Source organism: Strigops habroptila, chromosome 2 (assembly GCF_004027225.2).
Source record: "Strigops habroptila isolate Jane chromosome 2, bStrHab1.2.pri, whole genome shotgun sequence".
In the NCBI taxonomy this organism is placed as follows: Eukaryota; Metazoa; Chordata; class Aves; order Psittaciformes; family Psittacidae; genus Strigops; species Strigops habroptila.
Window position 1 is genome coordinate 25,968,349 of NC_044278.2, and position 23,321 is coordinate 25,991,669.

At 39.2% G+C, this 23,321-nt stretch overlaps 1 protein-coding gene across 2 annotated transcripts in view; it reads right to left on the minus strand.

Moving 5' to 3' along the window:
* Nucleotides 1-23,321, minus strand: part of APP (amyloid beta precursor protein) — a 216,363-nt gene that overhangs the window by 22,530 nt on the left and 170,512 nt on the right. For both annotated transcript variants that reach the window (XM_030477303.1, XM_030477302.1), the window contains 2 exons: nt 6,934-7,155; nt 225-278 (listed from right to left, as the gene is read on the minus strand). In XM_030477303.1, the coding sequence (XP_030333163.1) occupies nt 225-278; nt 6,934-7,155 (276 nt within the window). The remainder of the gene's footprint in view (nt 1-224; nt 279-6,933; nt 7,156-23,321) is intronic.

Below are 23,321 nucleotides of genomic sequence, written 5' to 3' on the forward strand. Positions count from 1 at the left end.
CTGGGTCCCACTCCCTCTGCAAGTACACATCTGGAACATGCCTGGCACAGACAGCACTCACACGGGCTGACAGGGGCTTGTGGGGGGACGCTTCCCTGGTTCATGGCACAGCATTACATTTCAAGAGAGGGTTATACCAAAGCAAAGGTAATCATTTCAGCTCAAGCAGACCACATGCATGCGGGGAAAACACAGGTTAGGTAAAAGCCATGCAAGTTATATACCTGGTCGTGTGGTGAGTCCTCTGTCTGCAGCTGGGCGGGCATCAACTGGCTCAACTGGGCATGTGCAGAAAAGAAACAAAAAAGCAAACAAAAAATAAACAAAATCCCCCAAAATGATAAAGTCAACTGCTCTTCTGCTGGGACAGTGCAGGAGACACTTACTGCATAAACAAAGTTACTGAAGCAACAGCTTCAGTTAATCCTGGAAATAAAAGGAAGGGATGGACATGACTTCGAAAGGATAGATTCACAGCTGATGCATCAATTTTACATCATTTTCTGGTTACTGCTTAAAGTGAAAAAACATCAAGATCAAAAAATTTCTGTCTGCAGAGGGAAACTGTATTCATTATGTGCAAACTTTTTCCAGTTGATGATCAGATCTGGCAGCAAGAATGCACACGATGATTTCTTGCAGCTACTCTTGATCAATGCTGACTTACAAACCCACTGAATCCCAACTCCTGTTTCCTTTCAACAGGCATTCTTTATAGCACTATCAGGTCCGAAAAAAGTAAAGTGCATTTTGAAAATACAATCAATACTTCATCCCAATGTGCTCAGGTTTGTAGACAGCATATTTGTCTTCCAATTTTTTAAAGGGAAGCAAAGGGAAAACACCATTTTCTTCCCAATTGTGTGCCATACATAGTTTTACAAAACTCTTGTATTACTGTAGTAAAGGTTTTATCAGCTGAAACCTAAGGCTGGTGGAACCCATTGGCGTTAATAGAAAAACAGGATTTGCAAAACTTAAGAGCTGTTTGAATCGTTACCTACTACCTCAGCAAAGTCCAAACATACTGGCGAAGTTAATTAAAACATTCAGATTTTCCCCCCTTTTTTGTTGTTTCTCTCTTTTGCTCCAATACTGTTGCCTTCTTTATCTACCCAAACGTGGGTGCCAGAAAGAAATTAAATTCAGAAATAAAATACTATGTTGTACCTTAGAATTCAGAATTTTTAGAGTAAGGTATTCTCATTCATTTGAATTCCTGGATTCAAGTATGAACCTTCTAATCAGCAGTAAGTGAACCACAGTAACACAGGAAACCTGACAAAACCACAATTTCAATCACTAAGAACTGCTCACCGCATTTGGCATCAGAAAAATCACACAAACCTGATGATACTGCCGATTTAAGTAATGGGACTGCCCATCTTCTCAGGAAGTCTGTGTCACTTGCTTAGTGTTCCTATGGGTTTGACAAATAACCTACTATGCCTATGTGGCACCCACGTCCTTTGTACACAGGAGATGATTGCAATAGCTCCTGCCTCTGGGAAAAAACCAGTAAGTCAGCTTTATAGTAGCTGCAGACCAAAAGTGCATCCACGTATCTGACTTGCTTCTGTTTCCAGAAGGGCAAAATTTTCATAGGGCTTGCTGGTCTCGTGCTGCAGAGACAAGTCATCAAACCACTTTTCTTCACAGCAGTTCAGAGTGGCGCTAGCAGACCATGTAATTGCTTTCCTTACATACTGCTGTACCAAAATCAATTTCCATCCTTAACTAAAAACTACAATTTTGAGTACTTTCCTATTTCAGTCTTCTGCTAGGTTTTCCAATATTGTCAGCACCAACCTTCAGGTAGGTCAGCAGTAAATCTTCAGTGGAAAGGACTGAATGGAAGAAATAACCAAGGTCCAACATTACCCAAACTGCTCCTGCAGAATCCTCCTCTGCCACTCTGTCCAATGCCTCCTCCCTAGAAGGCTAGGGGGTCTTATTTTCCTCTCGCTCTGTAACCCTACATGATCTATGGAGAACTGAGACAGCAGGTTGTGGGTAGCAATAAAAAGGGGAGAAGGTGAAGGCAGAAAAGGATGGAAGAAGTTTCTGTTGTACAGTAGCACGGGCCTGACCTCAGGATAATGCAGTATTTGTGGAGTCTAGTGAAAGTATTAATAATAATTCTTCTTGCCATCTATAGTTTTGGAAGCACTTTACAGAGGAAGAGGCAAACATCACTGGCACATTTCATAACTGACCAAAAAAGTGTATCAACCTGCTTGAGGTCACAAACCAGCTGCAGGGCAAAAACTGAAGGCAAAAGATCAGAGCCAAAGGTCTTCCAAAGCGGATCGTGATTCTAGGCACCCAAGTACAGTGTGCCCCAAGCAGCACGACACAAACAAACGCTGGTTTCTGGAGAGCTGCCACCTTTTGAATTACAGCTGCATTTTAAAACCTGCTTGCTCTTGCCCCAGTACTGATGGGCAGTTAACTCTGAAAGTTGTCTGTGGGTTTCCTCACTGCCTGCCCCGCTGGACCACACTACCTCACAACACTTGATGTAGAGGGGAGAAGTTTAAACCTACTACAGCTTTCATCAATAATCCAAACTGTAAGATGTGCTCTGTATTATTATGAAAACTGCATTCTTTCTGGTGCTCCAGAATCATATTTCTCTTCAACACACTTCCATGTGCACAGAAATACACAGAATTAAGACTGAAAATTTTCCAAATAGCCTCACAATTGGTAGATATCTGCTTACACTGACTATGCAGGTTCCATACAGGTTCTACAATCCACCATGTATTTAATGCTAACACATCTCAAGAGCAAGAGAGAACATTGTTGCTTCTCTTTTCAAAAGTAAAATAAAGGTGAATCAAAAAGCTCAAATTTAGTACAAACCAGCAGGTGAGGAGAGGTATGTGATGCTCACTCACCAAGAAGCGTGCTGAAGGCAGTAACTGGCCAAGTCATAAGGTTAACACAGTACATTCACAAAAAATCTCACTGCAGATATTTAATCACTAAAGCTAACTATAACTGGTAAAATACAAAGGGTAAAACACTAAACCCAGTTATCCACTGGCAAAATGCCCAAGGGCCTTGTCAGAGCTTCACAGCTATTGGGGTTTTGCCCCTACTGCTGAAAGCATGTTTTTCATTGTTAAAACAATTTCCCGACCATTTGGTGGTGCCTTCTGCGGTGTCCTCATACAGCATTTTTTGTTAGCCTAATTTGTATCGCAATACGCTATACCTACGTTCAGCCATGCAAGTTGTGAAGTGTATTACGTGGTGCTTTGGATTCATCTCTGTGGACATTTACAGCGTAACTACCTCAGGGAAACAACAAGGAAGGAAATTCTTTCAGAAAATACTGAGCTACCCTACACTTACTTTCAAGGTCTTTTTGGTTTTAGGCTATTTTTCACTCATTCATCAGAAAAAACAACTTTAGTGAACTGCATAAACCCCATCCTTCTACCTAAACATGCAGTTTAGATTGTGAAAATTTCAAATGCAGTTATGAAGCCATGAGATTATATGGCAACATACCAATCCAACACATTATTAATAGTTCGGGCTGAAACCTGGGATTAGATCATGGCCATGGCAGAAAACAGGCACGGGAACTAATGACAAATATAAGGTATTTTTTGTAGCACTTTAACCTCATCACTTGTATGCAGAATACTGGATACTTTGAAACTAAGGCTTAAATGGCTGCATTTCCTTCCACATTTTGGTTTAAGCATTCCCTGAATGGTTCCTTAAAAACAAGTCCTATCACTGTGACTGAGGGGGTGGGATCCCAGGTCCTAACCCTGTCAGCTCCAGGATTTGTTTAGTTGCCTCTCACATTTCAATGGTCCCATTAGAAATTTGTTTTGACAGTAATGCAAATTTGCAGTGAGGTAAATGATTTACCTGGTGTGCCTGCTCAGGACTGAAGAACTATTGCTTATACAGTGCAGCAGCTCTTTGCAGTGAGGAAGTTGAGACTCTTGTTCTATCCAGAAACCCACCTGCATATGCCAGGCTATTAGCACTCTGGATTTGTGTTCAGCAGAGTTTTAAAAAAGGTTGACTTCAGCTTTCAAACTAGACCAAAACAGTATGAACAAATGAACTGGTAACTTGTTTGCCATTTGAAACTCCTCTGGTAGTCTCTGCTCTATCTGCTGGACCAACCGCTCAGTGGATTCTCCAGATACCAGGTTGCCTGCGTGGAACATGCTGAGTACCCTGTGCCCTCACCCAAGTCAATGGGAGCTGAGATGCTCGGTTCTCTTACCTTCAATGGCATACTCAGCATCTCCCAGCAGCAAGAGATCATCACTAATACTGCAACAGTAGACACTCTACAGTATTTGAGGTTTCTCTAGCACATTATTTTTGAGCTTACACCTTTTTTGATCAACTGTTATTTGTTAAGAAACAGGAATGACTTGCTCAGTACTGCATAAAATACTAACAACTCACTGCATAAGGAGAACTTATTGTGTGAAAAACAGACTATACAAAAAGACCTTCAGTGGAGAGGAAAAGGAAAAAAAAAGGAGAAAATTGTGTCAATTGTTATTTCCTTTTTGCTACTTCCAAATATTATAACAGGACAGACACATGTTTTTGGAAGCAATTTAGACAAAGCCAGCAATTAGACCATGGCCACAGATGAAAACAGGCATGGGAAGTGAGGACAAATGCACACTTAGTCCTGGGTTTCTGGAACAAAGAGGTGGGAGATAAAGACAAAGGAAAAAGATAAGGCTGTGAAATTTCCCTTTGAAACTATGGGCAAGGGTGTAGAGAGGGTATCTAAAGAGAGAAAAAAGGTATTGTAGGCATGAGCACATGAACAACATTGTGGTTTTGGTAGTTGACAGAGAAAGGCAATGGGAAAACAAGGAGGACTTGAAGAGGTTTAAGTCATCAAATAATTTCTCTGCAGACTTCAACGCTACTAATGGTTGGCCCAACAGAATTGTTTGCTGCAGTAATTTCATGACAAATACAATCCTGATATCAAAAAACCCGCAAACCCCAACAACTTAAAGGTATAAAAGTTAAAAGATGTTCCCACAGTAAACATTAAGAAGTGCTGCAACAAACCATGCAGTGCATTAAAATAGGATTCATAATTAAAGAGTATCTTATTGAAGGCAGGAGAGTTTTTGTTTCTTATTTGCTGTCATACATTTTAAAAGAACCATACTTAACATACTTGCTTCTGGGAATTCAGTGTCACACTAAAGTATGTACCTTTCATTATTAAATTCTGGGCTTTGCCAGGTTTCTGAAGAGAAAAAAAGGCTTGTATGATTAAACTATGGGTATGTCTGGGTGTGCCTGTCTACCTAGTAACTTCTGAACTTGGTGACTGAAATCAGTACATTTTGAAAGGTGGGAGGACAGACTTCAAAAGTAATTAATCCTCACAAAGTTTCACAAAAGCAGTCAGTGGGTATAGAAATTGATGCCCTGTATACCTCAGCTATGGGAAAAACTGCAGCCAGAGCTGTACTGGAAAACTGCAGGACAGACACCACCGGCCAGCCTGGTGAGCCATTTGTACTACTCGCCAGCACCTGATGCAATCCAGCCAGCTGCTCTCAGACACTCAGCACATCACTTGGCTGCAAGTGCCCTCCAGACACACCTGGAGTCCTTGCCATCATCTCCTGCCTTCTGTTTCTTGCTGCTGGCCAGTCCGTTTAGCTTGCTCCAGCTCTCCCTCTGCTCTTTTACTTGATTCCTACCTGTAGTGTTGACCCCCTTGCAGTCTGATTTTAGCCGCACTCCTAACCAGCCTCTCCTCCTCCCCTCAAATTTTGCTTCATTGATTTGCTGACCTTTGATCAGATATTTCTTTCACTTCGTCTTGGGCTTCCTCTGACTCCTGGGGACAACCCCCTTTGATGACAGAACTGGTTCTCACTCCACTGATTTCACCTGGCACCAACTTCAGACCTGGCAAATTGATGTCTATGTCCCATGTTTCATCTCCCAAGCACTCAGTTGCCAACACTCACATGTTGTGCTGGAATGAGACCAACTGCCAACTAAGGCTGGTCTCAAAACTCATTCTGAGCAGGTATAGCCTAAGCCAGTGGTTTCAAGAGATTTCTGAGGGAGGTTAATGTCTGTTCAGCTACAAATTACAAATTTGCCTGAAAAAAGACTTCTGTAGTTCCAGCCTCTGTGAATCTGCTGCTTTGCAGTAACAAACTTTCACTAACGTGATTAACTTAGCATTAATGATAGTGGAGTTGAACTGATAAAGGAAAACAAACACAATGGGAGAAACTTGAATGACATGATCAAAGTCCCTCGGGTTTCTGATTAATTGGCTCTGGCACCTAAGTAAACTACCAGTTTCAGATTATACATAAATTATTAAAGTAGTATGTAGCCACTTCAATAAATTAGTCCATGAGCAACATGAAATACTCAGGAAAAAAGTTTTCACTCGCTAGTTGCATTGCTGAGTATGCAGGAATATTTCTGCAGTACATTCCAGACAACCAGTGCGTGTGTGGAAATAAAATAAATGCTCACGCTAGATTGTGCAGGATCTGTAATCATTATTGTACCAGCAAACAAAAAGCTCTTCCTTAACTAAAACACTGATTTCATCATGGTACAAATCTAACAACTTACTGAGCTCCCTTAGCTAACTGCCATGTATTTTTTAAGACTGTCACTCATAATTTGTTGTAATTTATTTTGATTTGTTTTTCAAGCAAAGTAAGCTCAACACTGAAAGCTATTGCGTGTCTAAATTCCAAATTTTAGTCAGGATTTTCTCTTCCATCAAAGGGACACAGCAGACAAGTTCTAAACTTACATTTGAGGAACTCTATCCTGCTTACATCAGAAAGACGTCAATTTTCAGGGAACAATGTGAAGAGAAACCACAAAGCTCAACTCAGAATATTCTGTGGTTTCTCCACTTACTGTACATACCTTCATTTTCAGTATTGGCTGGAACAGAATCAACACCAAATGGATGCCATGGCTGAAGGTCATCTAGGCTGAACTCTCCATCCACTGGCAGAAGTTCAACTGTAGTCTTAGTTTCCGTCAATGAAGGCATGAGAGCATCATTTCCATAGCTGATTCTGGGTTCGCTGATCATATTGGCCAAAACATCATCAGAATAGTTTTGCTCTTTCTGAAGTAATTCATCTGCAAGGGAATTTCAACACAGAAATTATCTGAAAGAGCCTACATTTCTGAAGACGTATTTCTGATGCTATTGAAGTAATTAACTCACTGTTACAAGATTTTGTTTTCTTATGATAAAAAAAAAAAAACAAAAACCATAAAAGCTTACAATAGTCAAAACTATGTGATAAGCACTGCAGCTAAGCAAGGCATTTTTTTGCAACATGAACCAGAATTGTTCAATACTGTTTCCCACTGCCATTTCCACCACATAACAGATCACAGGTCTGTGCTTTACAAGTCCCTGGACTCTTCCCCACCACTTTTAAAGGAAGCACAAATCAATTCCCTTCAACTCAACATGTTGCTTTTAAGTCAGCAAAAGCCCACAGGAAGGCATGTCTTTGTTATTTCCCCTTCCTCTTAAATGGTCGCTATCAAAACTCTTAAATCCTAAATCACTGTAAAAGTTACTATATTAAATTTGTCTTAAAACAACATACTGAATCTAAAGAATCATTTACTTTTAACATATATAACTTTGCCAAAATACTGAAGTAGTTCTTTGATAAAAATCTTTAGTAGTAATAGACATCTGTAGGCAAATTATTTCACGAGAAACCAGGACCTAAACCAGGACTATTTAGGTTGTGTGTTTTTTAATTTGGAACAAGACAAGATCAAAGCACTTTTCAGCTCCATCAGGTGTATAGGACAGGTTGTCCAACCCAGTGTTAAAAATAAGCTTGGAGGCTGTGTGTGCTCCATTATCCCAACTCCCTTCTCATATCAAAGTTCATCTACTCTCCATCTCCCTCTTGACTGCCAGTTTTTCTGTAGGAACACCACACTATTCGGAAGTACTTTGAGGGAACTTGGTGCACAACGGCATGTTCAAGTAAGCGAGCAATCACAATGAAGATAAATAACTGCTACTAATGCAGCAATGTAATTAGTAAGCAGATGTTAGAGAGCTAAATAGTTTAGAATTAAAGACTGTAAAGGTTATATCACTAGAGTTTAAGTGCTTGCACACATAAGCACACACATGACAGCTGATGATACAAGAACTTTTATTAAGACTGGCTTCTCTTCACTTGGTTAAGGGTCCCCTAACCATCACCACTTCACACCCCATCTGAACTCTGTAGCAATTCAGGGACAGGAATCACCACTCTACTGCTAAACCCTTTATATCACTCCGTAAAGGTTCACTTATTTCCCAGTATCACCAGTGAGAAAGAGCATCTAAATTTCTAGACACACCAGAGCTTTTAGACCCCTCAGTAAAATCCTTCGAACGCTATGGTACAGACATGGCTGGGCCTGCCAGCCTGACAGAGAGGGGCACCCAACTCCCATCATGACACTGTGATTATAGCCAAGTCCCAGGAGGCTGGGAGGGATGCATACACAAAGTCTCTCTCTCAATGCTGCCCGACTGGGAGCACGTCATCACCAGCACTTGCAGGCTCCATTGTTTCCCATTCAGCTGTGGCACAGAGCACAGACATTAACTGACCCACACAATAGCTCCAGTGAGGTGGACAGATATTACAAGTAGCAGATTACGATCGCATCCATTTTACAAGCAGGGAAACAATGGCCAAAATGAACGAGCCCATCTGATGTGATGAATCAGACACTGAACAAGAGCGAGAAATTGGAAGCGCCTGGCTTAGAATCCATGCTGGAGTCCGTCAGACTGAGGCAGCTGTGTCTGCACTGAGTAAATCATTTGCAAACAATTGTTTCAATCTCTGAACTGCTGCTAAGAAAGTTTGCCCTAGGGTGTCCAGTTATCGACACTAGCTGGCAAAGTCCAAGATCAATTTTTCAGTGTTGATTTTGTTCAGAGTATTGATAGCTATTTCAATCATCAATTACACTAATGGAAAGACATAGGGCCTGGCTGTTACCCAGCTATACAGTATTCCCTCCCCTTTTCACAGTTGCCAACTGAATTCTCCCACCCTGCAAAAGACAATTTCCTAAACAAGCAGAGGTACAGACACAGCTGGAGGCTAGAACGTGCATTCAAGACTGTTTCAGGAGTTTTCTTTGTGTGGCGAGTATCTTCATTGTTAGGTGCTGAAAACAGAGATTCTAGGCTGCTCTTCAAAATTTCACCTCCCATCAAATCAACAGGCAAAAACTCCATGACAGTCTTCCTACAATAAACTTTTTGTTGCTCAACTTATTATCTCCTTGTAGCATCCTGTTAAGTCCTGCCATGGAGAAGAATAAGAAGGATATTGAAACTTTATGTACCTCTGAGAGTGTGTGCTCAAAAGCAACCATGACGTTGGGAAAAACCTTTGGGACCTCAAACCTCATTCTTGGGCTCACTGCAGGCATTTCCCTATGGGTCATCACTACTCAACAACAGCATCTAGAAAAACTGAAGTGAAATATGCGTGGGGAACTGGATAAAAGGGCAGTACCACTACAAGCTCCATTCAAGACTATTCTCTTATCTCACAAAGAGCAAAGAAGGAGCAGAGGAAAAAGAAAATTTATTACAAAATCTTTTGGTGGACGCTGGACTGTTACAAGCCAGTCGTCCACAATGGCCCTAGACCACACTTTTACTCTCAAAGCTTTGCAAAGAGCAAACGTACCATGACGAATCCCAACAGAGGTGATGGGAGTCTTCGAGTGGCAAAACCCACACTGTTTTATAACTTTATCTACTTTTTATTGGCATACAACACTGTTTCCAGTGTTGGACTCTGGGGCATACTTACCTCAGCCCTTAACTGGCATAGCTATAATGACAGAAATTTCATGTAGAACAGCTCCACTTGCTGCTCTGGAACATCAGCAATCCATTAATTGTCTTTTAAACCATCATTTTTATTTAGTTCATAGTTAATTTTTTTAATTTCCAGAAGTAATTATTTATTTGTGTTTTCTTTTCAAGGAGCCTGTTTATTAGATGAAAAGCTCTGCAATAACTACTATGTGCAAGACTCTTGAATGTACTTGAAAAGCAGCTTTAAAATTGGCAATTGTAATTTTGGAAGTTCTATAAAGCAATCTAAGATCTTAACCAGATTAAATAAAGTGCACTCCAAACACCTCTAATCAAGACACTATCAAATTACATGACATAGCTTTGACCCAACACCAAACTTCCTTTGTAAAACAATATCTACATGACAGAATATATATTGACTCAACAAAGACAGGTTTGGGAACCAGCTCACATAAATTGGTACAAACGCAGAGTCTTACTGCCTCATATTCATCATCTTATCAGTGACCATTCAGTCGAAACTGAACATGTGTTCTTCCCAAAGTTATGGTTGCTTCTGAACATGTGCTTTCAAAATGACAAAATTTAAGTGTCAGCAACCTCACTATTCTTAACATCAGAAATTACCAAGTGCTTGAATCATAGCAATGGCTTCATTTGCATGTGTGCACATATTATCTTATACCAGTTTGAAGACAGTTTAAATCATGCAAATGCTGTATGTCTCAATTAGGATTTGCCAAGAACATTTACTCAATCATTCATTACAGTGCATGTGATGAGAGGTAACATGTTTGGATGCAGCTTTCAGTTGTATGTCTACCTTATGGGCTAATTCAACATGTCACAGCTCATAATCTCCAACACGAGCACGTGCCTAAAAGAGTTGCACTGATGTAATGCAGTCAGGTTTTAACTAAACTTGAACACCTGCATCTTACCAGCTGTATGAATCAAAACTCCCCCAAACTGGTAAATATTAAAACAAGACCTCCTTAAAGGCTTAGCCTTGGTGAACACTTTAAAACAAACCCAACACACTATTTACCTGTACATCTGCATTTATGTTAGAGTCCTTACATAATCTGACAGCACACTTGTAAACCAGTTATGCAGCAGCACTTCCACAAACTTGATGCAAATGAACAGATGCATTTCATATTTGGAAAGCACTTTCATTTCCCCACAAGTCATTTCTACGGAGATGTGTTGTAAATACAGTTTATGTAGTGAACTCCAAAATACGAAGTATTAGTAGTACAAGTAAGGGTTTTAGAGAAGTAACACGTAAGGTTCAAAGGACTTTCTGTACCTGCGATGAATGCAAATTCTGCAAAGTCAGAAAGGTACTTAAGTCACTTGTATATCCTGTGGGTTTCATGTATGTAACTTTCTGCATTAAGCTGGAGTTCCTCCTCTGAGGTCAAAGGAGAGAATATAGCAGAAAATACCATGGGTATTTCCTCCAGCCTCTGCCCAAGTTAGAGGAAATTTCAAGCATGTGCTTAAATTTAATCACACTGAAGTCTGTGCCTTACCACAAAGAGTTAAGCTCCACTGAGTTTCAACCATATTGTTATTTTAAGATGTTTTGCTCAATCAAGCATTATAAGTTCATAATGTTACATATTACTGGGTGTCATATTTATAACATTATCAAGCTGCAAAACACAATTATGTAGCATTCAGTGTTGAACTAATTCATTTGTATAGTACAAGTCAAATACAATTTAGAGAGTAACTCTCATGATAACTTTATTGAAAGTGACCTGCCTACTGGAAGGTGTGAGAGTGGCTTTGCTGCCTGCACGCTTTGATGATGATGACAGAAGAGCGGTATGCTAGATAATTACTGTGAAATACTGGAAACAAGCCTAACCTCCAATGCTCAGATCCATAATGACAGAGAAATGTGACCACCCCATCAGATTTAAGCTTTCTTCTCCTGGTTAGCCTGTGAAATTATGCCACAGGTTGTCTTATCTGAAAACTTCGGCAGTGCAGTATGTCTCTCTGGGTTAAACTGAGACTGAAAGAGCAAGAACCATGGAAAACAGTACTTCACAGTTCTTATTTTCTGTCCTTTAGAGACTTCACCATTAGGGCAAGAGTAAGTAGCTGCAGTATTTTTTCAGATTTCAGAAATTTCTTATGTGCCTCAAAATCTTCAGTAAAGTGAAAAGACTTTTCCTTTTTTAACTTCTCAGAAAATGAACATTTAAGGTATTATGAAGCAGCTCACCTAAAAAAAAAAAATTCCCTAAAGTTAGTAAGAGAATAACCATCCCATAGCCTTTATTAGACAATATAGCCTTTATTAGACGATACCCTCTTAGCTGCCTAAGAACCAAACTTCAGAGAAATACACCTCTGAACTTAAGAATAGCTGCCATATTTAGAGCCATACTAAAAAGAACATGCTACTAACATTTTTAAAAAGATCACAACTTTATCACTTTCATTTCTTTCCCATTTTTTGCTGCTTCTCTGCCTCCAGCATATGTGCATTTCAAAGTTTCCCAAATCACATTATAACAACAAACCAAATTGATTCTCCTCTATAAGCAGGTACATGTAGTAATGTTTCAGTTAGATTTGCCTTGCAGACTATTTGTCTGAAATTACAAAAAACCCCAAGGATGTTTAACTTCTACACAGAGCAAGTGTCCTTTTGCAGACAGACTGTGATATCTGGTAGCAAACAGTGTTCAAAGCTTATATCCAATTCAGGAAAAGATTTTTTACCATGTAATAATTAATTTCAATATGACCGAGGTGTCTTTCTCATTAGGGATGGACTTTAATGCAAATTTAGTTTTGTAGATGGCTATGCAATTGCAGAGAGCTTTGAGCAAAGGTTCATGAGTATTTCCACACCACTTCATCAAGGAAGAACCACAGTCATCCTCTCTCATTTTTACAGCTTGTTTCATGAAACTCAAGGTCTTGATATTTTGTCTAATTTTGTACGAAGGCAGCTGTGACACTCTTTACCTTCAGTGAAAGAATATTAAAATTATTACAGACCCTCAGCTACCTGACAGCTACATAAATTAGTTATTAACTAAAATTAAATATCAATATATGGCTACAGATGTGCACATTTATAATTTTTAAATATATTTAATGGCCAGTCTTCTGATTAATGACTGCATTTCCCCCTCAGTTCAAAGCAGAGAGTATTAAAGGAAGTTTGAGGGATAAAGTTAAATCCAAAACCAGAAACTTGTGCAAATTAAAGACCCTGTTCTTCCCTTTCACAACTTCAAGCCTTTCGGTCCACTTCTGTGGTCTCCTTCCCTTCCCCTGACCTCATCCTTATTCAATTTGGTTAAATTAATAATATTGTATCAGAAAAATAATTCACCACTCACAGCCTCAAAAGCTCTGGATTAAAATGCAGAAAAATCCTACTTCTTATGGATTTTAGTTATGGCACTCTTTTGGGTAAAAATTCTGAATTAAATAGTTTTTTGTACATTTAGCCCAGTATTTTCAACATTGGGATCTTTCAGTGCTAGCATGTGTAAAGCTCCTCTCCAGGTAAGATGATGGCAACCTACCATCAAGATAGACAAGGAAATATTAAAAAATGCTTGGGGAATAACTGAATTGAAACTCTATACCATAATCAAGAACATGCATCATATGTCATCATTCTGATCCACATAAGGCACTGTAATGAACTCCCAAGGTTTAAATTTAACTCCGCATTTAATTCCAAATTAACATATAATTAAGTGCTTTAAAATAGGCTGAAAAGTCTAAATTAAAGGAAATAAACAGCCCTCCCCCCATCCCCCCATCATCACCGACATTTCTGCCAGATGAATCAGCATTCATTATTCCCCCTCAGTCTTGTGTGAATTAGAAAAAGCCAAGTACATTTCCATCCTAAACAAGTAGGTTACAGGGCTTGTAAGTGAAACTGCCCTACAAAAAAGCATTTATATGAAACTGCTATGGAATTTTATTGCCTTATTTTCTGAAAATAATTTACTTAACTTACTTATAAATTACTTATGAGACTTACTTACCGATTAAAAACATCAGATTTATTTGCCAACCTTATAATACACAGTAAAACTCAAAACTGCAGTAGAACCTAAAACTCTACCACTTTCTAACCCCTGAAAAAAGTCCATTACCCATCATTTCCTACAAAAATTTCTGAAGGTCAGAGTACAAACCCCACAGCAGTTTTTGATGTGTACTGAACTTGGAGGCAGCTTGTGAACCACTAAATAATCCATACTAATATACAAATCTGAACATTAATTTGTTTCACCTGAGCAACCCAGAGAGCATTTTCAATTTAAGTCACTTATAATAGTTTAAATCAGAATTTACCAAAACTGAATTGTGCAGCATCTGCTCCAGATAAAATATATTGTGCCTATTTATTAAGTGCAGTTTTAGCACTTGATAGGCCAAATGTATCCTGGGTTGTCAGAGTATTCTAAAGAGATGAATTTATTTCATTTATCAAATATATCCATTAAGTGGGATATGGCCTGTTCTGATGGCTTTTATGCTGCTTTCATATGCATGATCTAATAGAAGGAAACAGAACAGTGAAAGGACTGGAATCCCAGCTAGGCAGCACTATTCAGGAAAATGCATTTTTCAATTAAATAGGGCATACGAGAACCACACAGCAGGAAAAAGCTGTGCTGGTGCAAGATTGCTTCATTTGTAACCCCACATGCATGGGAACTAGTTGTTAGGAGATTACTGCAACACGTCCATCAATCCAGCTGTTCTGTAAGGTCACATATACTCAGTAACTCTTTTCCCTTTTTATCCCAATAGTAAGAGCTTGCCTAGCAAGAATATGTCATAATAAGCACCTGTGAATTTTCACTCTGCTCTTCTGAAGAGAAAGTGATGCTTGAGTAAAATAAAACTTAGTACATCGTTGGCATATTAAGTGCTCCCCCTCAGGATACTTGCCCATAGTGATGCATTTCAGACTTCAGTGTTTGAATTCCCTGAAATAACAATTCCAGAAACTGCTGTGGGAATGACGACTGACACATTAGCTCTGTAATGTATAATATATAAAGCTATAATATACAGCTTGTGCAGACAGTCTAACTGGTTCTCACTGGACACTTACAATTTGCTGGCATGTAAGAATTAAGATGATTACTTAGATTCTTTCACAATCTAACACTCTCTATTAGAAATCTGATCTCTGAATGACTCACACAGAATGACACAACTGTGTTTCCAAACCAAGTAATTGGGAAAAAAAAAATCCATCATTCAACAGTAAGTGGAAGCTGCTGTAGGAGAGACTGTGTTCCCATGATTTTGGGCTGCTTCAGTACTAGTGGACACTGACATCATTAACCTGATTTAAGATGACAAGAAGATGACATATTTATGAATTATGTTACACATATATTCAGTGCACCAAGAAAATTTTCAATAACTAAGTGTAATGACATTTATGTAAGTGGGCAATGTTTCACTAAGCCAGTGCCTCCCCATCTGAATGGAAGCTATGCATTCAGAAAGTCTGAGCTAACCTGTTCTCAGATCATATACGCAAGCTAGACAACTCCAAGATGTTTTCAGACTTTTGTTATCCATCCAATAAAAGGACATCTCAAATTTGGCACATGATGAACTAATTTATCAGTTCCTTAAAACATAATGGTAGAAGCAATTATCAGGAAATACAAATGAGAAAGGCTGAGAGAAGCCATCCCCCTTCATAAAACAGTAAAACCAGACTTTATGAGTGCTCCGGCTTTTCTTTACACTTACACCAAAGACACAATAGAGCAGGAAACCAGCTCAAATAATGTTTATGAACAAATCTAACTATGAGGTAATCCTGACCTACAATGCTTTCAAAAAATGAAACATATCCAGTATACTGATTTAAAATAATACACACACTCCTATATATTCTACTTTTTCATACAACTGTAGCCCCTTTACCAGTGGAAATAATACTCTTCAACCTGCTGCCACTGTGAGCTCAGAGTGGTCTTTTGGTCATAAACTTCCTGGGGTACCTTAAATAGCAAGATAACTTGCTATATAACTAAATAAATAGTAAGATAACTTGCTATTTAAAGAGAAGTGTCTGTGAAAAGGTACTTCACACTAGAGTAATGGAAAGGATACAGAATAGTCTTCAAGGATCTACCAATGCAGGACAGTGTTCTAGGTATAAGCTCCTGAAGAAAATCAAGGCAACACTTTTAAACCTCCCCTGCTAAAGGATCAATTATTTAGAATGAAAGATTTAAATAGGCATTGAAATAGCAGATGTCCAGAAATTAAAAACAAAACAACTTTGTTCATAATTTACAAGTCCATAATTATTACCAGAAGTTCCTGGGTTTTGTCTAACACTTGGATCATGAGATTTTCTTACAGGTGCAAGTGAAACAGAACAGTGTTTTTCAAACCAGAGGAAAAAGTCATAAGACCTTTTTATTCTGATGACATTTCCAAAAAGTGGATGGAGAACAAGATGTCCCATATCTTTCCCTGATGAAAAGCCACCCCAATCCAAAGTCATGTGAAGCCATTTATCCTTTTCACAATATCTGTAAGATTGGAGGAAGCTGTCTCTTTTACTGACTGAAGTCATGTTCACAATATTGATGAGATTAAAAGAGGGCTTGTGCACACAAAACTCAGGATTCATATCTTTTCTGAAGAACATTAGTGCCCGTGACAAGACACAATAGACCATTTAGCTACAAAAGATGGGGAGGATATAGAATGCTACTAATGAAAGCATTTGAGAACATCAACGTCAATGAAGTACATTTATATCTATTTTAATCATGTACTATTTTCTGCCTATTTTTCTATGACAGTTAAATAATCTGGACAGAAAATAAGAGATGCTTAGAAGAGGAAAATGTTGTATCTATTTCCAGAGTTTTTTTTCCTTCTCCCCTAAGCTGCAGCAAAGGACGTATTTTACTAGTGGAGTTTTCAATCTTCCAAGATCCTGAATGCTGTGCAGAATTTTCAAAGCAACATGGAACTGTCATTCCAGCTGGCAACTACCTTTGCCTATTAAAATATAGCACACTAAGGGAGGACAGTCAGTTCAACAAGAAGTGCTAAGTCCTGCTCCTGCACCTGGAGAACAACCACCCCATGCACCAATATATGCTGGGGGCTGACCAGCTGGAAAGCAGCTCTACAGAAAAGAACCTGGGGGTCCTGGTGGACACCAAGTTGAACAAAACCCATTAACGTGCCCTTGCTGCAAAGAAGGCTAATGGTACCCAAAGCACTGCCAGCGGGTGGAGGGAGGGGATTCTTCCCCCTCTGCTCAGTGCTGGTGAGGCCATACCTGGACTGCTGTGTCCAGTTCTGGGTTCCTCAGTAAAAGAGAGACAAGGACATGTTGGAGAGAGTCCACAGAGGGACTGGATCGTCTCTCCTAAGAGGAAAGGCTGGGAGAACTGGGACTGTTCCACTGGGAAAAGAGAAGGCTCAGAGGGATCTTATGCGTATAAACACCTGAAGCGCGCCCAGTGGCAAGACCAAAGGCAACGTGCAGGAACTGAAACACAGGAGGTTCCCTCTGAACATCAGGAAACACTCTTTTACTGTGAACGTGACTGAACAATGGCAACTGGCTCTGGGTGGCCCTGCCTGAGCAGGGGGCTTGCACCAGATGACTTCCAGAAGTCACAGAATCATAGAATAGTTTGGGTTGGAAGGGCTCTTCAAAGGCCATCTAGTCCAACCCCCCTGCAATGAGCAAGGACATCGTCTACTAGATCAGGTTGCCCAGAACCACATCCAGCCTGGCCTTGAGTGTCTCCAGGGATGGTGCATCTATCACCTCTCTGGGCAACCTGTGCCAGTATTTCACCACCCTCAAGTCCCTTCCAACCTCAGTTATTCTCTGATTCTGTGACAAGAGCTGGTTCCCCATGTGAACAGAATACATCATCTTGCTCCAACGAATAGTTCAATAGTATCTTATTGAGTTATTTATGGTGTTTAAATCATCATATAAATATTTTATAGATGTAACAAAGTGGTTAAACTGGTGGCTTAGTAAAGACCATAACCTTGTGATGATTAAAAAAAAAAAACAACTGAAAAAAAGGCTGAAGCGTGTGCACATATATATATAAACAAGCCAAATACTTTAAAAAAAAAAAGTCCTTGGTGGAGGAGGTCTTAATTGCTTACCAGGTAGTCCACCTGGCCCATGACATGTCAGTATTTAAGCATACAAAATCCATCTATCTAAATGCTGCTGTGTGAAGCTTAACGCAGAATTCATTTGCTTTTGTGGGAGAACCCCTTGCCTATTTTTAACCACTGACCCTGCAATATATTTTTTAGTAAAGTTCTAACAAATCACCTGTTTAACTGTGGGGAGAAAGAACAGGCATAGTGCTGGAAGTCACTCCAGGGTACCTGTGCAAATACACTTGCTCTGAAGGCTGCTTTTGACTGCTTGTTCCAGTTGCATTGTTATCCTTACGGGCAAAAAGGGCAGAGAGGAATGAGAGGAATGGGAAGCCTGTATGATACAACAGAGACACACCAAAAAGTCTCTTGAAAACAAGAATGTAGGTTTTACAGCACCTTAGGGTAAGACCTGCAAATAATTGTGCTACTTCCAGAAAATCTGTTTAAAGTTTACTGAGGTATTTCTGTATGGTGTATATATACTCATCAAATGTAAATGGCAGAATTTCTGCCATGGAAAAATGTGCTGTTTTTAAAGAAACAAAGGTAGAAATTCAATGCTTATGGTTTGGCAAAGATGACATTCCCTTGCGTCCAAAATTGAAGACGCTCCCTCTCAAGTACTAGCCTAGTGCCTGCGGCAATTTAGAAACAATTCTATTGACCTCCAGAAAACTTAATAGGAATTGTCCAAACTTTCTCAGGTAGAGATTTTTACAACTACTGCCCACTGGAATTGTGGCTGTTTATCTTACCCTGGGCAAAAAGTTCAACTCCATTTGACTCCTTTATAAAAGGAAATACTAACTGGAAGGTACGGATAACGAAAACCAGAGAGGAACTGCTTTTCTTCAGAAAGAAAAGTATCTAGTTTTCCAGTCCTCAGTGTGCTTCTCTGCACCTCCATCTATTGCTAGGAAGTGCCTTTATTTAGCAATCAAGTGGACCTCCCCAGTGCCTGTTCTCAAGAACAGTCAGAGCCTATGCTTAGACTAACAAGCTGTGAAGTGGAACACAGTAAATAGGGACAACAAAGACATCTGTTACCAAACTGTACTCCCATGTAAGCCAAAATGCTACTGCAGACAGACCCAGGAGGATTTACATTGACTAGATAAAGCAGGTTTGTCAACTGATGCAAAACCCAATTGTCCTGAGGATGAGCACCACTGATGACCATTCCTCATCTTTATGCCAGTTCACTGAACTTGGTCTCTCCCACTACAGATAGATCCTAGAGTCCTTATCCATTTACCCATGCTTCAACACCTCTGTTTTCCTTCACCAGGAAAAAAAAAAAAAAATAAAAATTAAGGCATTACAACCACTCTGATACATAACATTAATTGCATTAAACAACTGCTACCAGTACTGTCACCTCTAGTCTAAGAGGAAGACTAGAACTGCTTCCCATGAAGCAGACTAGAACAGCCATGTCCATGACCAAAAAGCAATTTCAAGAATTTTATAGTATAATGTACTCAAATTGAGTCATAATTACTGTTCTTACTTGATATGAACTATACCGTTCTGTTGATGCCATTCTAAAACCCTTGGTAACCTTACAACAGCCTTGTAACAAGCTACTGACATGTTTAATCTATCTCAACACATGTATGTATTAGTCTGACACCTCAATATGGCAACCCAACTTCAAATAAAGGTGCAGAAATCCTAAGCATCACTTCATGATCGTAAACATTTTTGAAGGTAGACCTCTTCCCTTCAGCTAAATCTTAAGACAAAAAGTATGAGGAAGAGTTAGAGAAAAACAAGACACTGAGAAGTCCCATTACAGTCTGAAAGACATTACTAACTACATACTCAAAACGTAACATTTCAAGGGAGAGGAAGAAGAAAACAATCACAAAAGAAATGGCGCCAAACAGGACAGAGAATTTGTTTTTGCAAAGCCCCCAAGGGTGTATTTTGGTTTTTGAACATAAATCCTCAAACCACAATGGTTGTCACTTTGGACTGTCAGCCTGCGGCAAGCAGCTAATACCCTCAAAACTTCTTAAGAAGGATACTACCGAATGAATGGAGAACAGCATCCTAATTCAACTCATGGCAACAAACGCAGCAAGGCCGTGGACTGACTACAGGTCAAAATTAGCAGCTAGAAATAAGAAATCAACAATTAGGCTTATAAATGCTGAAGGGCCAGAACCAGTTAAGGTAGCGCTAACTTTGCCCTCCACAGATGCAGACTGGCAGGTATAGGGACCTAATGGTTCAAAAGGAAAGGTTAAAAGAAAGCAAGTCTTTGGACATCTTCAGTCTGCAGCCTACCCTATATTTACAGCTTTTTCCGAATACTTAAAAAAAAAAAGCAGCTTTGCAGTAAGTTGTGAACCAAATGTCAAGAGGCAAATCTCTCTTGCTCAAACTTCGTCATGCTAAGCTGGAGCACACAAATACTTGAAATAGCACATGACCCATAGCACACCATATGCATTTGAATGCAAGTAGTGATCTGGGGTCTGCTTGTGTTTGGCCTTTCTCCCAGCTATATAATGTGAGTGTGGCATGCAGATCATGCTGCAAAGAACGGGATAGGCAGAGTGGAACAGAATAGTAAAATAACAACAGCTTGATTTTATTTGTCAAGGGATGGATGAAATCATATTCTCTTACTTATTGCTAATCACTGAATGTTTCAGAGCTTAGTTAGGAGACTGCTGCAGTAGACAGTGCTGAATATTTCAGTGGTGGGCTAGAAAACATGGAGCTGGGGACTTCAATTTGGAAACAGAGCAACAGACAGAATTAAAAATTCAGCTCACTGACTGCCCATGTGACTGATGCACAAAGCTCTGACGTTGCATGTGATTCAGAAGCTGCGTCACTCCCAACAATGAATTGCCTTTTACATACATGGATAAGCAGTCTAAGCAAATAAGGATTTAAAGCAGGATGTGCTCAAAGGAACTTATTTCTCTTAAAGCCTGCATTGCTCTCTCTCAGCTACTGTACATATTAAATAGTATATGAGAATTATCAAAGAGAAAAGGTGAGTACAAATACCTAGGTAACCAAATAATCTGCCTACTTGCAGTGTGCAAATAAATATCTCTTCTCAGATTTTTTGTGCCATTCTCCTATCTATGGGACATACTCCTGCCCATGAGAAACACCACTTCAAACCAAGAACTATATTAGTTGCTGAAGAGTGACCTGGCCTGTAGCACATTTGCATCACTACCCATCAAAAAAACATCTGGAGCCAGAATGGCAAATTATCTCCTACACAAATGACCTGCTTATGCCTTCCAAGGCTTGTCATAATAGTCAGAGTCAGAATGACCTCTTTCTGTGACTCAATACACTGATCCTTCTTCCCCTGTCCTAGCATGAACAATAGACAGCCAGCATTCTTCTTCCTTACATACTTGGAATTTGCTGCTACAATACGTGCCTGCTACACTAATGGGGCATTTGTACATCACACATCGGTCAAATGCTTTGCAAAAAATCCTCTCTTCATGCAAGTCCTGCTTTCTACCCTTTGGAGTGCTGTGGGTCTTCCTCTGTATCTATATACTAAACCCAAGACTATCTTCTGTTTAAGCAAATGGACATCAGCTGGTGATAAGGACTCCAGATGAGCTGCAAATAAGGACTACAACTCTTTCAAATTCTATCCTAACTTCCTGCCATCTCTATGGGAGTTCTGAAAATAGCCAGGCTTCAAAACCAGCAGACAGAAATTACAAGTGTGCATCTTATCTTCAGGCACATGTATCTTCCAATGACAAAACACCACCTATTTCTCAGCGATGAACCTTTGGAAGGGGACTGTCAGGAAGACATAAGGGAAATGTATTTCTAGTTTAGTTTCTAAAAAAATAACTAAATCCCAAGACCTGAGATTCAAAATTTTCAACAGCTAATAATGGAGAAACTGTGCAAAACAGGGCATAATATTTCTAGCAATAAGAAAATGTAGTAAAAAACCTAGCATCTTATTAGATATAAGAGGATTAAACCCACAGTACAAATTCACAGGAAACTAGATGTCATTTATTTTGCTGTTCACAGAACTATTTGTTCAATTAAGGGAAAAATTATGCCAGAGCTGTGTCTTCTAAACCAAAAATTATTAATTCCTCCAGGTGAAAACTGTTGCTGAAGAACTCTGCAGTAAAGCATGGAACTAGAAACCAAAAGTATAATGAATAAAAAACCTGAACTAAACCATTAGCCGTCTAACTTTCATCCCAGCCTAAGAGATGCTTCCTTATATGTAATTTATAATTCAGACACTGCGTGTGTGAGATGTTCTTACCTAGGTAATTTTTCAGCTTCTTCATTTACTCAGACTTCCTAAGTCAATGGTTCTAACAAAAGGGGTTTTAATGAAAGTTGTAGTATTTCTTGGGAATGCTACAAAGTACAATTTTAATAGTATTTTACTTCTCCACAGATTCTGCAGCTGTAAGAGACTGGTTTTTCCATGGGTTTAGGAAGAGTACAGAAGCTAAAAAAATTCAACAATTTCAGACCAGAATTTGAAACAGACTGATCAGTGCTCAAAGTGAGAAAGATACTGTCTCCTTTAACAGACGGGAATGACTTCAACAAACTTTCATTAAAACCAGTGTGTAAACCCAAGTATACAGCCAATGTTACCATCAAGAACGTTGATACTGAAAGAAAACAGGCTTTCCTCTCATTACTGAAAACTGTTTTATCTAGCACAGCCCAGATCCGATAGTGCTTTCTTTAATTTTTCCTGCTTCCAGTATTGGTTTAAACCTTGCAATGCTTTGAAGAATTCTAATATACAAAATTCTAATATACAAAAAACCATAAAAAACCCTCCACAAATAAACAACCTTAAAGTAGAGAAAAAGTACTCAAGAGACTGTGATAGACTTTTTCTTTGAGATATCTTACTTTCTGTCATCCTATTAGGAAACAATATCCCACTAATTTTAGGCTCTTTTTCTCCCCTAAAAATTAGTATTACATTTGAGATTTGGAGTCAGATTTTTCTGAACTGCTTAGCAGGTAGCAGACTTTTCTTCCCATGTCACTTCAAAGCCTCTGAAATTCCCATTCCATTTCAGTATTTAGGAGGGAGAAGAAAATTTAGAAGAACATCCTCATCAACAAACATTAACATTACTAAGACCAGATGAAATTCAAACTTCAAACAAAAACCCAAGGGAATGATAGCAAACTGACATCTCCAAGACCTAACAGTATCAGCATCTCCTTCACTACAGAAATG